This window comes from Pseudorasbora parva, chromosome 9, assembly GCF_024679245.1.
Source record: "Pseudorasbora parva isolate DD20220531a chromosome 9, ASM2467924v1, whole genome shotgun sequence".
NCBI lineage: Eukaryota > Metazoa > Chordata > Actinopteri > Cypriniformes > Gobionidae > Pseudorasbora > Pseudorasbora parva.
The window spans coordinates 45,634,594-45,659,025 of NC_090180.1; the positions used below are offsets into that span (position 1 = coordinate 45,634,594).

A 24,432-nucleotide genomic window follows, 5' to 3' on the forward strand; every position below is an offset into this window, starting at 1 on the left:
TCAATGCTCAAACGTATTTCTATGATGGAGAATAGAGGCTAGAATGTGTTTTTGCTGGACTTTAGTTTTAGTTTAGTTTCATTTCAGAGAAATTACACACACCAGAAACACACAGTCTATTCAGGATGAGCACAAAGCTTCAGTCATCCGTCTCTGCTGCAGATGGAGGTTATTCTCTCGCCCTAAAAACAGCCCGCAATCTCAGACCAGGTGTCAATTGGTTTAGATAGGCAAAAAGTGAAATTTACAGGTCCAGGATCAGTGAAAACTCAGGGTGAGGTTTGTCTCCATCTGCCGTCTCCAGCAGGAGGTCTTTGTGTAGGAAGCAGAACACATTCAGCCATTCGAGGAACACTTCAATACACAGATAAATGAATCAGCACAAAGGAAGAATTTTCCACTCAGAGCAGCAGGATGAGTTTTCTTTTAGCAAAGTGTCTGATTTTTTTTTATATCCTGTGCATTTCCCCACTAATATAGATATAATTAACTGGCTTTAAACCAGTTTTGGGATGAAAATACTAACGTTCCTAAGACTTCTGGATAGTAGTGTACATCTGTATACTGTATATCTGTACACAGCTTGCAGAAATACAGGATGGACTGTACTGAGACTAATCAAGGTTGACTGATATCTAATATCTTGTGCTGATCTATCCTGACTGACTGTGCTGAGATATAACTGAGGTCGACCCAAAGTCACAAACACACGGCCCTGGAGAAACACAGGACAGCTGCTGCCTGACACAACCCTACGCTCGCTCTCACGATCCACCGATCTCCAGTCTGCTGGAACCTGTGCTTCACTGCACTTACACAAAATACTGCGAGGATCAGATTAAATCAGATTATACCATGGCCTTTTTTAAATATACTGTGGAATTCTTTGATTAGCAAATTATTACATATGTGGCATTTTACATTTAATAATTTAATAATAACTTTTCAGGTTTTCAGGACCTCAAGTTCACTTTGCAATGCTTTGGATGGATGGATGGATGGATGGATGGATGGATGGATGGATGGATGGACGGACGGACGGACGGACGGACGGACGGACGGACGGACGGACGGACGGACGGACGGACGGACGGACGGACGGACGGACGGACGGACGGACGGACGGACGGACGGACGGACAGACAGACAGACAGACAGACAGACAGACAGATAGATAGATAGATAGATAGATAGATAGATAGATAGATAGATAGATAGATAGATAGATAGATAGATAGATAGATAGACATAATTAAAGTGATTTGGACACAACAGAGAGTGTTTTTCATGGATGATATATTATTCTTTCCTCCAGGTTTTATGTGACGTCACACTCTGAGGTTTCCATGAGCTGATGTTGTCTATGACTCTGTAGCTTTGCTCCAAAACCTCGTGAGCTGCCAGCCAAAATAACACGTTGACTATTCACCATAATCTTATAAAATACATTGTTTTGATAAATATAAGGAAGCATTGCATGCATTTTGCACTGATGAGACAATCCCATAATGGATGGCAACACAGCAGAGAAAAATGTTGATTATAAACCTGCACATTTCTCTGAAAAGAATCACTGAAATAGTTCTAATTAAAATGCTTTATTTTAGTCAATATGCTGTTTGGATGCTCCCTTAGCAATAGGTTTTGATCAGAGCTTTTGGTGTGTGTGTGTGTGTGTGTGTGTGTGTATGTGTGTATGTGTGTGTGTGTGTGTGTGTGTGTGTGTGTGTGTGTGTGTGTGTGTGTGTGTGTGTGTTTTCTTTCACAAGACTCTCTTTAGTCTAAAATCTCTCTTTATGAATGGATGAATGAACGAATGAACGAATGAATGAATGAATGAATGAATGAATGAATGAATGAAGGCATTTATATAGCGCTTTCATATGTACTACTGTACAGCCAAAGCGCTTTACACTCATGTCAGGGGTCTCTCCTCAACCACCACCAGTGTGCAGCTCCACTTGGATGATGTGACGGCAGCCACAGTACAACGGCGTCAGTGCGCTCACCACACACCAGCGATAGGTGGAGAGGAGAGAGGGTGATGGAGCCAATTCAGTGGATGGGGATTATTAGGAAGCCGTGATTGGTAAGGGCCAATCGAGGGAATTTGGCCAGGACACCGGGGTTACACCCCTACTCTTTTACGAGAAGTGCCATGGGATTTTTAATGACCACAGAGAGTCAGGACCTCGGTTTACGTCTCATCCGAAGGACGGTGCTCTTTGACAGTACAGTGTCCCCATCACTATACAGCCAGCAGCTTTACTAATTTAACTAACAGCTTTACTAACTGTGCTTGCATTTAGTTGAACATTAGCTACTAGAGAGATGTTTCCTGGTTCATATCCCATGATAAAGCTGTGTGTTCTGCGTCAATAATCATTAATGAATGCCTGGCTCTCTAATGGAGGGTCAATATTTACCCTCCTGTCTCACATTTCACGTAACCTTGGGATCTGAAGATGACATAAGCATGTGCAAACACATTTTTTAAATCTCTCTCTCTCTCTCTCTCTCTCTCTCTCTCTCTCTCTCTCTCTCTCTCTAGCTCTCTCTGTCTCTCTCTCTCTCTCTCTCTCTCTCTCTCTCTCTCTCTCTCTCTCTCTCTCTTTCTCTCTCTCCCCCTCTCTCTCTCTGCAAAAGGCTTGTTAAGGACTAGAAAAGCAAAAATACGAGGGAACGTCTCTCGAGGTCTTTGTTGCGGCGACTGATGGAAACGTCTGTTTACAGCTTCAGTCTGCGTTCCCATGACAGCGGCCTGATTAACCGCTGTCTCCTGGACGGCATCAGAAGTGAACAACAGGACAGCACACAGCGCCTAGACATATCTGACTTCTGTAATCTGACATATTTCTGAGTGAAGAAGAAAAAAATGCATTCTTCCATTTCATTTATGTATTTACATGTATTCACCTCAAAACACATTTGCATTCATGCATTTAGTAGACACTAAGTGACTTACAATACAAAACAAATCTTTAAAATGGGTTTGTGATATAATAAACTCAATAGGTTTAGCATTGCATCATAAAGCATTGCTGAGAGCTACACACGTTTCTAGCACCTAATGAATATAGGGTTAATTAATTGCAATAGCTGTTCAGTTTCTTTACAATCACATTAGAACGCTTAATTTAACTCTTCGAATGGTTGAACTTAATAGTTTGTCTCGACATGGCATTCAGTTTGAAGTGGTAAAAATTTCAGAAAGTTTCCAGACAAAAAAATCCTGGAAAGTTTTTCCAGAATATATGCAAACTTTCAGAACATTTTCCAAAAACTTTCCAGATTTTTTTTTTTTTTTTACTTTCCAGGACTTTTTGGAAAATATTTGGAACATTTTCTGAAACTTTTGGAAAGTATCTGGAAATTTACCAGACATGTTCAACACTTCAATGCCATGTCAAGATTGGAAGAGTTCAATTTAGGCTTCTAATGTGATTTTAAAGAAACTGATATGTTTATGTTAATGTTCATTTTGTTTCAATACAGGTGCAAACAGGGTCTAAAATGTTTTGAGCTTGTCCACTTTCGACCACTTCCAGAGGTAGTTCAAAGCGCATTCGACCGGATTGCTTTTGTAATGTAAACATGTAATGTAATTTGGCACTTTAAGAGCTGACGCACAAATCCATTATACTGATACACAGGTTTTCTTTCTCAACTGTTTACATTCACGTATAACAGAACAGACTGTGTTTATGTGAATACTTGCAAAGACTGGCATTTTGACATTATTTCCTGTGTTTGACTATTTAAGTGCAATCAGCAGCAAAAAAGAGCTCAATTTAGTGCTGAGAGGCTTTATGTACGCAGACTTTGGGTGTTTGAGCACAACATCTGTGGGAATGAGTATAATTTTGTGCAACCCCATGCTGAAAATCAAGCCTTTAACAGCAACAATATTAATCTGGAGCAAATTAAGCGAGTGAGTGATTGGAGGCGGGTTTGTGTGTGTCACTCGCTGTCAGAGAGAGAGAGAGAGAGAGAGAGAGAGAGAGAGAGAGAGAGAGAGAGAGAGAGAGAGAGAGAGAGAGAGAGAGAGAGAGAGAGAGAGCTTGCTCAGACCATTGTTATTTCAGAAGACTAAAATCTAATTTTTTTTATATTTTATGTAAATATTAACCTGCAAAATTACCTATTAGGAGTTAATGTCAAGCAATCTTTATGTAGGCGCTCTCTGAGCTAACATTGTGACTGAGACAACAGCTCTGGTTCTTAAGTCTAGTGAAATGCCATCCACTAGTAGCAACTCCATACCATTAGCAATGCAAGATCAAAGATTCATGAACTGATCAAAAGAACTACACACTGAATGCAAAGTCACTTTGAATAAATGCATGGATGTAAATGTAAATATAGATGACCTTAAGCACTAAAAGATGCAAAACTCAACAATGGTGATAGCACAATTATCAACTTATGGGGTTTGAACTCCATTTTGAACATTTCAGAATTCCACTCCCAGCTTGAACACAAGCACAGATGCCGTCTCAGATCAGAGTCTGTGTTTCCGTCTTATAAACACCTCCGTCCATCAGAACAGCACTGGGCCGGTGAGGTGTTGTGATAGTGTGTGTACTTCCGCTGACACTGCAGCGATTCTCCCACGAAACACTAATGAAACAGTCACGCTCTGTTATTCTCGCTCGCTCTGATTGAACTCAATGAGTCAGAACAGCAAGATGGAAAAGACAGAAACAAGAGCGATACTGACATCAAAGGAAGATCGGCAAAAACAGATCGCCAACATTTTCTGTCGCCAAATCTTTCAATTTATGCTGTGTGTCGTGCTCACAATAAGTGCATGTTTTAAGCACAAACAGGCAATCTCATGCCAGTTCCATTTCTCTCTATGGTAGTTTTGCTTTGAGCATTTACTCATGTCACACACAGCCTTTAGCTGTGGTCGTGTAATGGATGTGCTTTGATGATACGGTTGATATGTGGGAACAGTTAAACTTGACTAATGTGAAGCCACAGGGTTAAGATATGCTAAAACTTTTTATTTTACTGTTAGCATATTCAAATCTCAAGCGCAGAGAGATTTACGAAGTGAGAAACACTTAAAGGCAATGCAATGTAAATCACTTGCTATGGATAAATAAGGATCAAAAAATAGCATGACAGCATCACAGTTTGCATTCTATCTGTCCTTATTCATAATAAATAGAAACATGCATGCTAGGGGAAGCATGCATGGTGTTTCTGGTGGATTTTTAAAGCTAGATTCTAATGCTAAACTGCAAACACAAAATATCCTCAACAATTTGTGACTCCATTTTAGCATTAGCATCAAGATTCACTCACTAAGTGATCAATAACCATTAAAAGCAGCTTCAGTGTAAAACATTGGATTTGTTTTCAATTGCATACTATTGTAGGAATTGCTTAGAAATGCAGATCACAATAAACCTTGTAACTCCATTGGATCCTCAAACTGTCAGTCAAACCTCATAACTCCGCCCACCTCTATTGTGAATGAAGTACCGCACACATTTCTGCTTGTTTGCAATGCAATGGTAAATAAAGAACTTATTTGAATAACTACAGCATTTTATTATTTACTCGAGAAAACACTGTATAGGCTATATGGAAGCTTGAATCCGTCGCAGAATAAAACATTTTAAAAGATCATTGAGACTTTCTATCTTGCAATTATGACGTTATATCATGCAATTCTGACTTTATAACTCACAATTACAACTTTTTATAACACGGCTCTGTGAAATACTTGATTCTGATTGGTCAATCACTCATTCCAGCGGTACGTTATTTCCAGATAACACCCGCTCATACGGGTACTACGAGTTACTTGACCGGTACTACTTCTATGCTTAACGCTGGCGCCATCTTGTGGCTTAAACAGCCGTGGGTTACAATGGAAGACTTCAAGGCAGGTTTCCTTTATAATGTTTTTAATACAGATATTTTTCTTACACAAACGCATCGATTCGAATCAGAAGGCTCTATTAACCCATCGGAGCCGTGTTATTTGACGGACAGCTGCATTTTTATGGACTTCAAACACAACTACAACTAGGCTACTGCTTGGATTAACGTTAGCCTGGACTTTTTAAATATAACTGGAGATACAAGGTTTCTGCCCAATTGCGACGATATGCATGTTTAATTAAAAAAATATATAAACAGTTATTGCATATGACATACATTATCAAATACTGTAGTCAGCGATATCTAATATACACTCAACTACATGGTAGTATTCAATTCCAATCAAAGCTTATGAATTCTCTGTAACTGGTCTGATTCCATTAGCATTATGTGTATGAAGATAAGATGTGTCTGCGGTTGTCAGGAGACCCGGAGAATCCTCTAAGCCGTTAATCTCCGTCTGGGATTCTGTCGGGAAAAGTCAAGGGACTCTGTGTGTATTTCTGTATTACCATCCCCACACGGGGTGCACACACACTCCCAGAGGGCTTTCTAGACACATACGCAGGCCTTCTCCATCACTACAGTGAGCGGGAAGCACAATGGGAGCTCTTTTAAGCTCTCTCAATTGGCTAAAGGGATGCAGTGGTCTCCTCAGAGAGTTGGGAATTTGATTGTGTGTGCGTGTGTGTGAGAGAGAGTGTGGGGATTTGTATGCGTCCAGCTGGTTAATGAGAGGCCTGTCTTTGCACTCAAAAACAATTCCTCTCGTCTCGCTAGGTCAGTGGGTTCCCTATTGTGAGCCGTTAATGGGGGGGCGGAGCATGCAGTCAAAGCTGTCTGTATGGCGGCTGACACTGGGCAGCTGGTGAGATTACCTCTGTGCCTCCTCTGCTAATGTCTTGACAAAGGCCCAGGAATCTATTTTGCTGTTTGAATGGAGGACATTTTTCGCGCTGACGAATTTAACACAGTTATTTAATAAAGTATGCATGCTCGTCGTTTAAGACTACAAGGCTTCGTCAATTTTCTGAAGAGAACACAGAACATGATGCTAGGGTAGAACCAGAGCATATGCAATAATATATAAAATAATATATAAAATTGAAAAGCAAATTGTATTTTTATATATATATATATATATATATATATATATATATATATATATATATATATATATATATATATATATATATATATATATATAAATAAATTCAATTTGCTTTTCAATTTTATATATTATTTTATATATTATTGCATATGCTCTGGTTATATATATATATATATATATATATATATATATATATATATATATATATATATATATATATATATATATATATATAGTATATAGATTTAATTTTGAATAATTAGAAAATTCTACCTTTAAGAGTGTAGTCCTGAGAATGCATATGTATATTGGCAGGTGTTAATATCAAGCCCTATATGTGGTGTTAAATATAATATAATATAATATAATATAATATAATATAATATAATATATATATATATATATATATATATATATATATATATATATATATAATATTCTTCAATTCTTATATATTTATAAATGTTTTTATTTTTTATAATATATAACATTTTCGATAAATTTATTATATATTTACATTTATTATATATACACACGTTTATAAATCAATGCATCATATAGTTCAAGTTCATCGACCTAGAGAGAGAGAGAGAGAGAGAGAGAGAGAGAGAGAGAGAGAGAGAGAGAGAGAGAGAGAGAGAGAGAGAGAGAGAGAGAGAGAGAGAGAGAGAGAGAGAGAGAGAGAGAGAGAGAGAGAGAGAGAGAGAGAGAGAGCTTGCTCAGACCACCAAGTATGAACAATACTATAGGACACTACAGGTAAACACAACCAGCATTCCCTTAACCCCAGTGTATTTAATAACCTTGTCAAGATAAGCGAGCGGTTCAGGTTGACCGAACCTCAGTGGTCCAGGTGGACTCCATCCTGCTCATTACGCCTTCTCATTTATTAGGCCAGATGGCAGCCCTCTAACCAGCCATAGAGTGACAAAGCAAAGCTTAACTGGACATCTCAAGGGAAAAAGATTTGTTGTTGTTTTCTCCTCATCTTATTTTTGTGGCAGGGAGCAGGTGCCTGTAGTCCGCTGAGAGCAAACACTGATTCAACACCACAGAGTCCAGGCTCTTAAATCTGACAGGACGAGTTACATTTAAAGGCGCTGTTTAATAGATGATATGTGCTGATAAACAATGGCTGCATATCCGTTCAAATCTCACATAATGCTCTTTATAACTGTATTTAGGTCATAAACTATAGGCTGATGAACTATACTTTTGCACAAGATTGTTTTGATAAACCTAAAGACACCAAACCTAAAGGCATAGTTCACGTTCACAACCTGATTGTTCGGCTTTTATGACATATATTTCACGCCTGAACTTACCGAACATCCAAAACAATGCTGTAATTGTGCTCGTTGTGTGTGCGTAGCCACATATGATGGTATTTTGACCAGCTGAGAACTTATAAAGAGCTTATAAAATGTGTAAAGGAGTCAAAACAGTGGCAGAAATCCCTCTGTCACACACAGAAAAAACAGGTAAGCTTGAGCCTTCTGTCCTTTTTAAGGTTGTATCTTGTGACATCATGTCCTGTTTTTGGTTCGTTTACATGTTTGATCTGCGTTGCATTCACGTTTCAGTCGAACCGCACCAGAGCTGGTTTGGAAGCGGAGCGAGATCCATCTTTTCATCGTCTCGGTCTGATTGTTTGGTGTGCACACCAGGGTTCAGACGGCAGCGTTCACACTTAATCAAATGAACCGCACTAACAGAGCAATCACACCAGGGGTCGTTTAAATCCAACCAAACATGCCAAGTGTGAACACACAGTGGCGTAACTTTGTTTTAAAAAGTGGGTGGGACATAAATTGCGTATCATATGCAAGCGAAAAACTGCGTATATGCACGGCAAAGCTCATTTTGACGTGTGAGGGGCGCTCATACGTCAAAATGAGCTTTGGCGTGCATATGGTAGGCAGTTTTTCGCTTGCATATGATACGCACAATATGACGTATTAAGGGGAGTTGCATTGCTGATGCAATATTATATCAGATGTAAAATATGTACAATAACAATTGCAGAAAAATTAGTATTAAGATGTCCGGAAATCAATTAAATAGTTCATTTATCGATATAGATCTCGTTTAATAATTGCATCTAAACACAATATAGCGTTGTGCCAAGAATTTTCACGTGAATAAAGGCATATAGATTTGCACACTTTGCTTATAATCCCTGGTCTAGTCTGTTAAACTTGTTAGAAATTCTCATTTCTAATCTGCCCTCGTAGCCTATTTTTTCTCTCAACAAAACCGAATATCATCAGTACATCAAGAGCAGGGACAGTTTTTGTGCATTTTGTTTCGTGATCTGACTGGAACAAACAGAAAGTCTCTGCAATGGCGTTAAGCGTTAGATTAAAGCGCTCGTCTGTGTGAAGACTGCATGAGCCGCGAGAGAAATCTGCAGCACTGATAACAGCGGCAACAAGCGATCGCCTCTTATTTAACTAACGAACAAAATGATACTCTTAGTTAACCAGAGATGTTTTGTTTGTATTAGTTAGGTTCATCCGTGAAGCAAGATTTTAAAAAAAGTGGTGGGGACATGTCCCACCTGTCCCACCCGTAAATTACGCCTATGGGGCGTAGCCACATATGATGGTATTTTGACCAGCTGAGAACTCATAAAGAGCTTATTAAATGTGTAAAGGAGTCAAAACAGTGGCAGGAATCCCTCTGTCACACACAGAAAAAACAGGTAAGCTTGAGCCTTCTGTCCTTTTTAAGGTTGTATCTTGTGACATCATGTCCTGTTTTTGGTTCGTTTACATGTGTTTGATCTGCGTTGCATTCACGTTTCATTCTAACCGCACCAGAGCTGGTTTGGAAGCGGAGCGAGATCCATCTTTTCATCGTCTCGGTCTGATTGTTTGGTGTGCACACCAGGGTTCAGACGGCAGCGTTCACACTTAATCAAATGAACCGCACTTACAGAGCAATCACACCAGGGTTAGTTTGAAACCAACCAAACATGCCAAGTGTGAACACACCCTTAGATGCACACAGACTCTCTGTATGTGTAGGACATCAGTCTGTGTGTCACTGTGGACCAGCGCTACAAGCCGAGACCAGAATGAAACCAATAACTGTGTGCTTCTCGCGCTCATTCTCACTATGATGCTCTTTTTCCCAAGCTGTCCTCAGACTGAGTCAGACTGTTGCTCTCAGTGCCAGGTACTATGAAGTAGTTTTGTCCACTCAGGGGAGGAAGGGCAGGGCTTGTAATAATGTTTACAGCATTACGTCGTCTCTGCACTGCTTTTCCCACTGAGTTTAATCTCTCCGGTCTCAAACCACTTCACTCACTGATGAAGCTGGAAAGGATGAACACAACTAAGAAAAGGATGCAAAAAAGGCTATGTTTCTAATGACTATCAAACTAACTGTACAATTTGTGTGCAATTTGCAAAAAGTAAGATAGCATGTAAATCAATAAAAAAATGCATAGAAATAAAATAAAAACTCTCAATAATGTATTTTTAAATGCTTACTTTTATGATTAACTAGTTTTAAAACACAATGCAATACAATATAAGGATGATAATCTAATTCAATACAAATAAACCTTCCTCAAAAGCCTGACGTTCATATTAGATACTCACATTTTAACATGTTTTTTTGGTAACACTTTACAATAAGGTTGTATTTGTTAGTTAAGTTAATGCATTAGTTAACATGAACTTACCATGAACAACACCTCTATTAAGCATTAGTTCATCTTCTTAATGTTAGTTAATAAAAATCCACCTTTTCATGGTTTGGTCATGTTAGTTCACAGTGCATTAACTAATGTTAACAGTATTTTAATAATGCATTAGTAAATGTTGAAATTAACATTAACAAAGATAAATAAATAAATTAAAAGTGCAGTTCATTATTAGTTCATGTTAACTAATGTAGTTAACTAATGTTAAATAATGAACCTTATTGTAAAGCGTTACTGATTTTTCTATAAAATGAAGTATGGATAATCAAGTAGTTGCTTCAGTCCAGTAAATGATCATCTTGAAATATTACTAACGATATAAAAGTTATTCCCATGATTACTTTCAAAGCAAAAAGGCACGTGAAGCAATTATACTAAAAGGCCTTTCCTTGCTATACAAACTATCAATCAGATGACAGACGAGATGTAGAAGATTGTGTGCGACATGTTTTTCATCAAAGTTTTGATCATGTTGCTCATTTACAGGCCAAAGAAATTCACGTAAAATATTTGACGCAGAAGGCTTTATGGTTTAAAAGATACTTGAGCGAAACAAGTGATTTATGATGCTGCAAAAGGACTAAAAGAGGCTAATGTCACTATTACAACATAAAGCATAAGAGTCAGCGCAGATCAAAAACATATCAGACCCGTTTAAATAATTTTAACGCGATATGGAGGAGATTAAGAGGAAAAGGTGGCTTTAATGAGCTCAACCGCTCTGGCCGAGCTGTGATATAAATGACTTTTTTTTTAAAAAGGGGAGGTGTTCGATATGTCCCACCCTGTCTTCCTGTTTAGAGGAAATTACATCAACACATTGAATAATGCTGCGCGTTTCAAGCCACTTTAGTGGGACTTTAAATAAAATTAATCGCAATCCTTTCAGCCCAAGAAAAAAAAAACCTAAATGAATGGCACTAGCTGAATTAAATATGCAAAACACTGGTCATGTGTCAACAATGTAGCATATACTTTCACAAGCTTTAATAAAAAAAATGCAGTATATACAGTATAGAGTGCAGTATGCAGTACTAACTCCAAACACAGTCAGAGAAAGTCACACACACACACACACACACACACACACACACACACACACACACACACACACACACACACACACACACACACACACACACACACACACACACACACACACACACACACACACACACACCGTATCTCTTGCCAAAGAGCAGCACACACTCTCAATATAACCTCTGTGCCGGAAAACGAGTCCACACGTCGCTTTATTTTTAGAAAGTGCTAAAGCTAGGCGCTAACATCAGAACAGAACCTGCGACGTTTCTTTGAATCACAGACAGAATTAATTAACGGCCCACAGCAATGCTTTGAAGATTAGCTGCGTTGGGTTTTGTTTTTTACCCTCTTCACACTGAGTGCCAAAGCCATTTTCCCAAACTGGGACACTCATTCCTTGGTGGTGAATTACATTACTGTGTGTGATAAATATGAAAATTTGAGTATTTGAAACTCGTGCTTTCTTTACACATCCTTAACAAGGTACCATATTAACATGGTTTTTGGATATGCATTATTGATTTATGTTGCCATGGTGGTTCAAAAAATGGTTTTATATAAATAAGTTTATTTTTATATTAATAGTATAGGTAAAACATTTTTATAAAGGTGTTTAAAAAGCAAACAAATGAATAATGATTATAATGATAATAGCAATAAAATATGCTATTATGTTATGAGCATATAGGTACTTTTTTTGTTAAGGTATTTAAACAAACAAACAAATAAATAATAATAATCATAAACTATTATGTTAATAGCATAGGTAATTTTTTGTAAAAGTGTTTAAAAAGGAATAATAATAATCAATGCAATAAAATAATTAAATAAATAACATTGTAAAATAAAATATAAAATAAAAATGTCTGTCTTGAGATGAGATTAAGATGAGATTAATGCTCTTCATAGAAGTACAATTTCAGTACCATTATAAATGGCAATTATTTAGTACCATTTATATATCAAAACGCCATTGTTTTATATCTGATATCATACTGAGCTATTGATTTATAAGAAAAGACCTCCAATACACATGTTGAAGACAAAACTAAACCTAAATATTGGAATAGTGCTATTGAGCACACTATTATTTGTCAATTGGATTAAATATGCACACAGAGCTCTAATCCATTTAGCCTAGATCTCGTTTTTTTTTGCTCTAAGCAAAGCAGTGAAGATTATAAGAGCTTATCTACTTCAAATATATAAACACAGAAATAAGGACAGCAAAATAAATATGACACTTTACATATTACACACTCATCCACCATGAAAACACACTCACATTTGCTTCTTAATGGCTCTTGATAGTCCTCACCAAGGCACTGTTTAATGCACCTGAGCTGAATAATGACAATATCATCTTGTTACAGATGCTTTATGGCAGAATTTGTCTCATATTTGATGAAGTTTGCATCATTGATCCTGTTACTTTCCTATACCGTAAAGCTGCTTTGAAACTATTTCTGCTGTATTAAGCGCTATGGAAATAAAGGTGACTTGACTTACATCTCTCTTAAACATGCCAACAACAACCCTGCTCCAAAGATCACACATGTTTAAGAATGCCGCCATATCTTCTCGCATAACAGGAATGTTTACGTGGCATTTTTGAGTGATGAAGGGAGAATGAGTCAAATATTCAGTAAATAATTAACTAAATTTCAGTCTGTTCTTCACTCAACCCTAATGCTCAAGGACTAAGCATAGCGCTAGAAATGCCAAGGTCATGGGTTTGATTCTCAGGGAACGCATGAACTCTGAATAATATACCTTGAATGCAATGTAAGTCGATAACGACGAAAGCATCTGCATGGATCTTTAAAACAAAACTGGAACAAGTTGACATAAATAGAGTATAAATAAAATGTTATTGTGTGTTCAGCTCAGGTTGTTTTTTGTGTAGGCAATGTGTGTGTGTGTGTGTGTGTGTGTGTGTGTGTGTGTGTGTGTGTCACTGCAGTATATTTGAATTGACTGTAGGATCAGACCTTCGTTCAGAGACGCACAGAGAGGATTCCCAAACTAGGTCAATGAGATTCCCCTACTTCAGACCTGCTCCTGCACCAGCCACAGAAGATGCATTAGAGCTGCCAGAAATACAGCATATGTAGAAAATATATATCAATAGTTTTCAGCGTTTTGACAATATTTAATATATATACATTTTCTTTTCAGTCAGTAAAAACACTATTGTAAATTAGATAAAAAGAAAAGCCTGCATGCAATGCCCTGCAAAAAAACTATACAAATATCGATATTAGTACATTATATTAGCAATAAGTACTGTATATTAGTACTGTTTTTTGTAAATGAGATTAGGTGTGCAATTTCATCTTTGACAATGATGATAATGCAAGATCAAAAATGATTAGTCTTTTCACTGTGCACTTAAATATTATTGATGTTATTTTCTACCCTGTGTAGGGTATTTTTGACTTTTATTCATGAGGATTCATGATTTATAGTAATATATGAATCTCACATCTCAGTGTTTGCCGTGGTCATTGATACTGATTGCAAATTAGGTTCAAAAAAAGGAGTAAAATGCCATAATCTAGTTATCACAATAATCAAGGCATTTGAAAACAAATCTAGTAAAAGAAAAGTATTCCACACTGTTTCCAACTAAATGAACATGGGAAGAATGAAATGTTTTCATTTACACAAATATAATAAATAGCAATAGATTATTGCTCAAATATTTAAATATAAAAAAAGTGCACACAGTGACTTTCTGAGAGCATTTCTGTGGAAAGACTCAAACAATTTGTTAAAATTCACAGTTGTTCACAAGTCTCAAGTAATGTTGTTAACTGCAGATCTTATTTTACTCAATAGATACTCAAAGAAATCTGTTGTAAAATACTCTTCAGAAGTTTTTGAAGGAAGCCTAAAAAATGCTAATCCTCCTCCCAGTTTTTAGGACCTGGACAGCTCTTTTTTGTGTCCTTCTAGCCCATAATAACACCAAAACATAACAGATATAAATAGGAACATGTGCTTTTTACATGTTCAGCTTTCCTTATTGTGTAATGTTGCTGTTTGAGCATGAAAATATATGTGAAGTTGAACACAAAGTGAGTTCTTCTCTTTATGTGACACCGTTTCTGAATTCCCTGAAACGCATCCATTGTAGTCTTAAACGAACATGTCACAGTATTCTTCATTTAAATAATTAACGCCTAAGGCATATGCTATATAAAGGGGTGGAGCCTGGTTTAATTGAGTTACAAAAACACACTCGACCAATCATACTGGTCCAGCCAACCAATCAGAGCACAATGTGCTTTTCAGAAAGAGGGGCTTTATAGAGACAGGAACTAAACAGAGTTACAGACTGGGAAGAGACGAGCCGCAACAATAATGGAGAATATGTCAAAAATAATGTGTTTTTGAACATTCAAACCTGTTCTAGCAGAACCCAAACCAAAATCAAGACATTGTAAAAGGGCATTATATTGCCTCTTTAACAGACTCCTTCTGAAACCAGGTTGAAAAGCCTGCTAAAGCACTGTTTCCACTGAATTCTGATCTATCAGACTACACTGTGAGACCATATTCTGGATGTGTGGTGCAGTATGGTTAATTACATATGACATGCGGTCATTAGCGACCCTGCATCACACGGAACGACTGAACTGTTTACCAAAATCTCCGTAAGCCAATGCCATATCACAGCCTGACAGATATAAACCCATATGAGAGCCTCTCTGAGTATCTGTCTCTCTCTCTCACTTCCTCTCCTCCCCTGTGAGGCAGGAATCTGCCAGGAGGTTTCATAACAGGCAGCTCAGTTGGATTAATTCTGGTCCGGGTGCCAATCCCACGGCAGGAATCAGAGTCGACAGCAAACAGCCTGGACACCAGCGATAGCACAGAGAAAACATTTGCATTCAATAACAGCAAGGGTCCTATGTTAACTTAATTTATAACAATTTAAGCATTTTTTCACAATTTCGTTGACAAATAATTTAAAAAAAATTGTCAACGACTTTTTTTTACTGACGAAAACGAGGCTATAGCTACATAAAAAACAGTTTGTGATGACAAAAACTACAGTATAACGAAAATCTATTGACCTTTACGTCAGCTAGTATGAGATGAGAATGTTAGGGAGGGTCAATTTGGGAAGAGATTCAATCCCAATGAATCTGCGTGGTAGAGAGGGTAGACGTACTCATCTACTCAACAATAGCATACAATTGATGCATGTCTTATAAAGCGTTTATCTGTAAAAAGAGAAAATCAGACAGGCCTATGTATAAATTTTGATGTCAAGGAAAGCATAACCATTTGTTAACCGCGTGGAACGACAATCTCTGGGAAAACACAAAGCATTTAAAATACAATAAAGGGCCTGAAAATAAGGACTGCATGATGACCCTGGACAGTTAAACAAACTGACAACAAGAAAGCATTTGCACATGCTTTGCCAATTTAAACAAAGCCATTTTAAACTAATTAAGCGCAAGAAGACGCGAAAGAGAACTCGATTCGGGAAGGTTCAGTTACACACACACACACACACACACACACACACACACACACACACACACACACACACACACACACAAATATTTTAAAGGAAACATTTAAAAAGTGGAAATAAAGTGTCTAATGTGTGTTTAATAATAAAGTGTTTATTGGTTAGGGGTAGGTGTAGGGAAGGTTTTATTGTCCTAATTAAGGCAGCATCCATACATCGTGCTGTGCTGTTTTTACCGCTTTTAATTTATGGTGACTGTAGTATTCAAATATACTATGCAGGGTATACTTTTAAAACCTACATATACTGTAAACTACATGCTACTCAAAGGTACTTCAAAGCATACATATTATTGACATGGCGTGGGTGGCACGTGTAGCAATTTAATAGAAACAGATCTCAAACTCAAACTCAGTAAAATGTAAATACAATAAAATATTGTGCACGAAACGTGAGGAAACTTTACAGGCCAAGTTCATTAGACAGATTGACAATCCTGAAATCTAGAGTTGCACTCTACTGAACTCAGATGACACTGAATGTTGTATTTTTAGTTGCAGAATCGCTCCTTCACTGCCAGATCAGTATTTAGATGCTTTAGAAACGGCATCCCGTCTGTCCAGTTTAATGACATTCCAATCTGTTTAGCATGTGAACGAGATCTCTTGCCATCCAGACCTGTGTCGTGCGTGCAAGTGGGAAAATAAAGGTGATCAAGAACCAGTTTTTGGGGTTTTTGAGTCGCTAGATGCTTCTTCAGATATTCAGAAACATTCTAACTGTCAAATAAATGAATATTTTAATTTCTGGGTTCTTTAAAGCACCAGAACATGGATGGTTTTCTAATGATAAGTTTTAAAGTTCTACAACTTTTCTTTAGGTGCTGTTGAGTGCTTGATTCTGATTGGTTGACGAACATTCTTAGTTGTGCAATTACTTCCCTCTAAACGCACGGCTAAAGTAGTTCCAGGCAGGTTTGACGGCATTACACATCCATGTCAGTTATTGCAAAGGTTCTTACAACCGCAAAAGAACCAAAAGCCACAGAGACACTGACCAAGCAAATAGATCAAACAATCAATAAGATAAAAATGGCAACAACTATTTCCATGTTTTTCCTATTACACTTAAAGCTACACTGTGTAACTTTTTAGTTTATTCTTAGCTAAAAACACTTAGTTCTTTCAACAATATATGTGCTCATTAATGTATATTTACTTTTTTCAAGTGATAAAGTATTCTCGTAAGTTTATAATATGCCATTGGAAATACATACGGATGAGGGGTTCGAATGCCGGTCGCCATGTTGCCCCTCCATCTTGAAAGTACATTAGCCAAAGAGGGACATACCCATAAATTCAAGCTTCGCCTTTCGCGTTTTAACACTCGATGGCACCGTGTCGAAAGTGAAGAGGGGGATTGCCATGATAATCTTGGACTGAATCGGCCACCGTAGGAGTTAAAACGAAATCCGAATTGAGAAGAACAGAAACTATTATTCATTGGATGGTCATATACCTTTACACCGCTAAATGGGGGAAAATATCACACAAGCCCCTTTCACACTGCGATTCCGGCAAATACACGGATAATGCGACCCGGCATTTGTTCCCGGGCCGCTAGACTTGGCCCATTCACACTGCCAGCGAAATACCGTAATATGTGCGCTTTCACACAATCCGTAACGGCCCCGGGTCGCGGTGACACGTGACATCCGGATGTGACGTATAACGGCGAGCGATCTCAGCTTCAGCGCGGATAGTAAGGAGCTCCGTGGTCTCGACTTGTGTCCAGTTTGCGCTCATTTCTGCTTGTTTAATTTTAGTTTCTTTTGTGTACGAACACTCTCTGCGTTTAAAACACCGACTAGCTCTTCTGGCACTGCAGGGTTGTGTTATTGAAAAAACAAGCTCTAGGAGTCGCACGATAACTACGTACACCTTGCGGCATTAGTTTCGGCTTTTGTTCACACAGCGCTCGTCCCGGGTCGAATCCCGCAATATTACTAGGTCCCCGACCCGGGTCGAATTCGGTAATCAATCCCGGGACGTGGTTGCTTTCACACAGAAGGCGACCCGGCAATGTTCCGGGAACATTTAGCATATCATTAACTATGGTCGCTCTGAAGTAGAGGAGTCTCAGGAGAAGTCAGGTTATCCCGGTATATTTTTTCGGGAACATTTAGCAATAAAGCAGGGGAATTATTACGATGAAACATGTACCTTTCTCCATTGACGTTCCAAGTTATTCAAAGCGTTTTAGGATGCTGACTGATGCTGAAGGCAGATTGAGATGGCGAACAGGAACATAGTTTGTGTAACATTAGCGAAACATTATTAGCTGTTTAATAACAAGCAAAAGGCTAATCATATTAATTAGTTTTGTATCTGATGTTGTAAAGAGCGCCACTGTGCAGCGCTTACCTCAGTAAGTTGGCTGACAGTATTTCTGAGATTGCGCGAGGCGGGGCTAATTTCATGAATTTACGTATATTAAATGAAGCAAGGGTGTATGAGAGTTGCATTCAAGCTATTTTAAGGCACAAAAAAAATTCACATTAAAAAAACACAATTTTTGTGATCAAAGATTAGTTTTAAGGGATACAATTATTGACTACAGTGGAGTTTGAGAATAACGCACACCAATAAATTGCTCACAAGAATGTGTATTGTAGCAAATGGGGTCCGTTTTGATTTTATGTTGAATTGAATATTTAAACTATTCTAATGTCTAAACACATTAACGTTGAAACTCTTTTAAAATATAGACATGACATCAGCTGCAAAAGCATGTTGAGTTAACTGAACATGGCAGTGTGCAAAATGCAGCATGATTCTCCATTTCATCCACATCTGTTGTGTGTGGGGCGGATAAAGGGATGGGACAGTGAAGGGTATCGTGTGATGAACGCAGAATAAGTGGAGCTCAACGCTTTCTGGGGCAAACCTCAAGAGAGATGCGCCATAGCTCACACAACACTCACTTCAATGCTTTACCTCTTTTTCTCCTTACGCTCACTATATCTGTCCTTGTGTGTGTGTGTGTGTGTGTGTGTGTGTGTGTGTGTGTGTGTGTGTGTGCGTGTGTGTGTGTGTGTGTGTACAAGTGAGCTTACCTTTCAAAATTATATGATAAATATTAATGCTAAAATAAACAAAAGAAATTCAGGTTTATTTTCACCATAAAGGCTGACAGCATACAGTTCTCCCAAAAATGAACACTGACAAAGGTGAACTATTCCTTTAAGAAGATTTGCTGTTCCCCCCAGGGGATGTTTTACAATGCAGCAAATCTCTGAGAATCAGAAGGGATTCTGGGATACCAGTGTAATGATTCACTGTTGTGATCCTCTGCTGTTTGAACAAGGCCAGCCTATATAGATACATATTTATAAAGTTGATAGTTCGGCTCTAAAATCTGATTTTGATTAGCCATGTTTGAAGACGTTGAAAAAAGGTGATATACAGAAGATGCAGATGAACTCTACATAAATGCACTAACCACAAACAGCCTACAATTATACTAATAACGGAAGAAAGTCAAGCATCAATATTGAAATTGATCATGCTTGAGTAAGCGATCTAAGCTAACCCATAATCTGAACTCTAAAGCTATTTTAAAGAGTCCTAATTTTGTGTCAGGTTCTCCTACAAGCATCAAAGATCAACATTTAATCTTCTCATCCCCTCTTTTCTCAAAGTCTGAAATTTTTATGATAAAGTATTAAATCATTCTAAACCTCTCCTTTCTGAAAGCCAGCTCAGTCTGTTGTGATTGGTCCAACACTTACAGTGTGTGTGTCGGAAACCAAACAGCCATTAGCAAATCTCAATTTCAGCTCTGGATCTTCCTCAGCACTTCACACACAGTTCAGAATCGCTTCTTTCTTTTGAAAGACAATAACTCCATTTATCTGCATTTTGATCTTTGAAACTTTGCATATGATTTAAATTCAAAAGCATAATTGGGGCACTTTAAACTGGCGCTGCCATAAAGACAGACACTGATGTTATTCTCCTCCATACTGCAGTTCACCGCCATGATTAGTACCAGATTAATCTGAGCAACTCCAGGGTAACTCGTCAGTATCTGATTACAGAAGCAGCAGCCGTGTGCACCGCTCATGCATTAATGCACAGGACAGCAGGCTTCAAAGTTAAATGTATTCATCCATACTTCAAAGCAATTCACAGAACACTAACGGTGGGCGGATTTCTAACCTTCAGGCCATCCAGGTTTAAGTGTCTTACTCAACTAAGGCAATACAGCAAGATTTCCATCACAGCAATTTTACAGTCTGTGGGTCATTTCCAGGAAATATTCTGGGTTATTTACAAATTCAGCCTAATAATGCAGTCGATTACCACAGAAAATTATTTGTCACTTGATGAAAACAAATGTGTTTACATTTACAGTACTGCACTTACAATGGAAGTTGGCAGCAATGAAAATAAACTTTTAATATATCGGTAACACTTAATAGCACTTTACATAATGTCTATTTAAAAAAAAAAATCCAAAATAATTCTTAAGTGTTTGTTAATCTTAGTTAATTCCAACATTTATTAATACATAATTATGTTATTTTAGGGTATTAAATTAATCTGAGCTGATATGATCTAACATTAAAAAGTTGCATTTTTATTAACATTTAATTAACATTAACAACGATGAATAAATATCTAAACAAACAAAATGCTTTTTAAGGATATAGTTAATGCATTAACTAACAATATATAATGGGACCAAAGTGTGACCAATATATCTAACTATAACACTAATTCGGAGGTATAAGCACATCACATGGGAGCAATATTATAGTATTTTTTTAGGAAAATGTTATGTAACATAATCGAAAAAATATGCTCAGAGCTCCATTAACAAAAACAATTTTCATTCACATTTTTTTTTTATATTAAACAACCTGAGCTGCTTTAGGCTTTCATTGTAAGAGTATTCATGTAAATGCAATTCCCACTTGTTTTTACAAACCAAGGAAATTATTTTATGTAGTAAAAGACTTTACACAGATATTAAGCAGCAATAACCCAGAATATCCTGTTATGGATATAACCACTCTCTGTACTTGACAGTGATAAGCATGTATGAATAAAAATCTGCATAATAGCCACAGTACTTCATAAACATGCATTTAAAGAATCTCCCCCGATAAAAAATACTTGTCCTCTGTTATCCAATTCAATAAAAGTGTCCACAGGAACCTGCTGTCGAGTTAAATACGGTGAGCTGGCTGTCTGGCTATCACCAGACCAAGCTCAATTTAAGAATTGAACATTGCTCTGGGGAGTCTGCTCTGTATTTTCTCCAGCACAAGAGGAGTGATAAACGAGCATAATTCAAATGAGTCTGTACGCAATTGAATAGTCCTTCAACCAATCATATCAGAAAAGGCGTGATCAACAGGCCATCACTTCTCTATCTGTTGTATTAAACCCGCCAGTAGCATGCCAGGTGGATAAGCCAGAATATGTATAACAGAAGCGGTAGAAATTAATGTACAGATTTGTTGTTAATGTACAAGTAGAGTTGCAGATCGAAATCAAATCGCCAGCAGATCAGGCTGGGTCTAGTGAGCTGGTGTATTTTACCTCTTTGGCTCTCTCGAGCTCATTCTGCATGGCCTGTTTGGAGATCTCCACCTCAATGATCTTTTGCCTGAGCAGTTCGTTTTCATCTTCCGCCCGCGTCCGCTTATCTTCCACCGTCTCTAGTTCATTGTGCAGACGCACAGATACATCTTTGGCCACCTGTGGGCAGAGAAACATGTTTTATTATCCTGTTTTCATCTGTGCAGCATTAGTTCGAGAGCTCAATACTTATCTTACACAGATCAGATATTTTAAAGCAAATTTTTGACCTCACACATTCAAAATGTTTTAAATCCCTACACTCTCAGAAAAAAATGTACAGTGCTGTCACTGGGGCGGTGCCCTAAGGTACAAAATGAAAAAGTACATCTTGGTATCTTACTCACCCCTAAATGGTACATAGTACCTTAAAAGGTACATATTAGTACCTTTTCAGTTTTGTATCTTAGGGTACTGCCCCAGTAACAGAAATGTACCTTTTTTTCTGACATTGTATGACAAAAACACCTTCAGATCCTGCTCCAGTCCACGTAGAAGCTCTCCGTCGACGTGTCCGGTCTGAGCCACGCGCAGACTCTTCTGTTCAGCCTTGCGCAGGCGGTACTGAAGGATCCGGCAGTTCTTGTTGGAGCGGTCCAGTTCCCTGCGTATGTCCTGGAGCTGGTACACCTCCTCCTCCAGGTAACTGTCCCTGATCTCCTCCATCTCTGCTCGCAACTCGTCCACTTCATCCTAAAGAAAACCCAATCAGAATTAGGATCAGAATGAACTATAGACTGAGAATCTGGATTAGAAACCGAATGAGAATGAAAATCTGGACTGAAATAAGTATACAATTCAGAATTGTAATCAATCAGAGACATTAAAATGGACCTGATTATGGTCTGAATTTGCACTAAAATTATTTTCTGTAGGATTAAAATCAGAATAAGAATCAGAATGAAAATCAGAATAAACAGCAGAAAGAGAATCGGGATTAGAAACCAGACCAGACCAGACTGGGAATCCGAATTTTGAATGAAAACCAGAATCAGGATTGAAATCGGTATAAAATTCAGAATTGTATTCAATCAGTTTAAATCTATGTTCACACTGTCAGGTTTTGGGATTGACAACCGCATTTACTTACAGGTGTGAGTCTCCAAATGTCCCATTCACACGGCAACTTACAGTTGCACATACGTGCAGTGGCAGTCAAGCCTGTATTCAGTTACCAGTAACCATAGAGACATTGACCAAAAAAATATCAAAGATGGCGACATTCATAGAACTGAAAAGTCTTATCACTTTTGACAAGACAAGAGTCCAATTGAGATGCAAGTTTATCCATCAAATCTTCATTAACCGACAGAAGTTCAACGTAAATACACTAGACAGTTTAACCTTTGCATTTGCATCTCAAGTTCTTTGCAGCCTTTCACACACAATAACGGTATTCTATCAGAATCAGAACAAAATCGGAATGTGGATTAGAATCAGGATTGAAATCAGTATAAAATTCAGAACTGTACTCAATCAGAGCCTAATTAAAATGGATCTGATTATGGACAGATTTTTTCTGTAGGATTAAAATCAAATGAAAATCATAATGAACAAAAGAAACAGAAAATCTAAATGAAATTGGAATAGAATCTAAATTAGAAACTGAATGAGAATTAGAATTAAGATTAGATCCAGAATGAAGATCAGAATCAGGATTAGAATGAGAATCAGAATCAGAATGAACATCATGATTAGAAACAGAAACACAATTGGAATTGGAAACAAAACTAGAATGAAAATCAGAATCAAATTGAAAATCAGAATGAGGATCAGAATAATGTGAAATGCACTTGAATTGACAAATTACTTTCTTTTTTAATCCTGTTAAATTACTTTTAAAATCAAAATGAGAATCAGAATTGAAATGAAATGAACACTAGACTAAAAGCCTAAGTGAGAAAGGCGGATAGAAAAAAAAATCTGAATTATGATTAGAAACAGAAAGACAATCAGAAACAGAATTTCTAATTGATTTGGTCTGATTTTGAGGAACTGAAATCACTGTCTGAAATGACAAGAACAACCTCCCTATAATAAAGAAAAAGACACTTTAAAAAAACAAGACTGCAGGTAAAGAAACAGTAGTCGTTGGTGAAACCCCACGTCCTGAACTGTAATGAATGACTGTCATTTGTGACGCCTCATTTCCCAGTAAATACCCCACAATGCCTCAGCGAATTCAGTGCAAACAAGGTTGAGGAAGAAAGACAGAAAGGCAGGGAAAGACAGACAAACAAAGACAGCGAAAGAGAGACAGACAGTGACAAACAGCCCAAACACAATGACCTTCACTGTGTGTTGGGGACAATGTCATGTGACCGCAGAAACCTGCCATGTGCTGTATAGATGTTCCTGTCAAATATGAGTTATGGTGGACTAAATGAATAATGTCATACAATAGTACTAACGTGGAGCTGTTTATATTGGTGCATACATGCTGCAGGATTAGGAGAGACAGATAAAAGAGAGATAAGCGCACAGACGGAGGCAGAGGGGTGCACATCTGCTTTAGGGAGGCTTCAAACAC

The 24,432-nt window shown here is 37.7% G+C and overlaps 1 protein-coding gene across 4 annotated transcripts in view; it reads right to left on the reverse strand.

Annotated features, from left to right (window-relative positions):
* The window catches only part of LOC137089279 (microtubule cross-linking factor 1), a 75,368-nt gene that overhangs the window by 47,847 nt on the left and 3,089 nt on the right, over positions 1 to 24,432 (reverse strand). For all 4 annotated transcript variants that reach the window (XM_067452818.1, XM_067452817.1, XM_067452819.1 and 1 more), the window contains exons 2-3: positions 22,371 to 22,595; positions 21,864 to 22,022 (exon numbers count right to left, since the gene is read on the reverse strand). In XM_067452818.1, the coding sequence (XP_067308919.1) occupies positions 21,864 to 22,022; positions 22,371 to 22,595 (384 nt within the window). The remainder of the gene's footprint in view (positions 1 to 21,863; positions 22,023 to 22,370; positions 22,596 to 24,432) is intronic.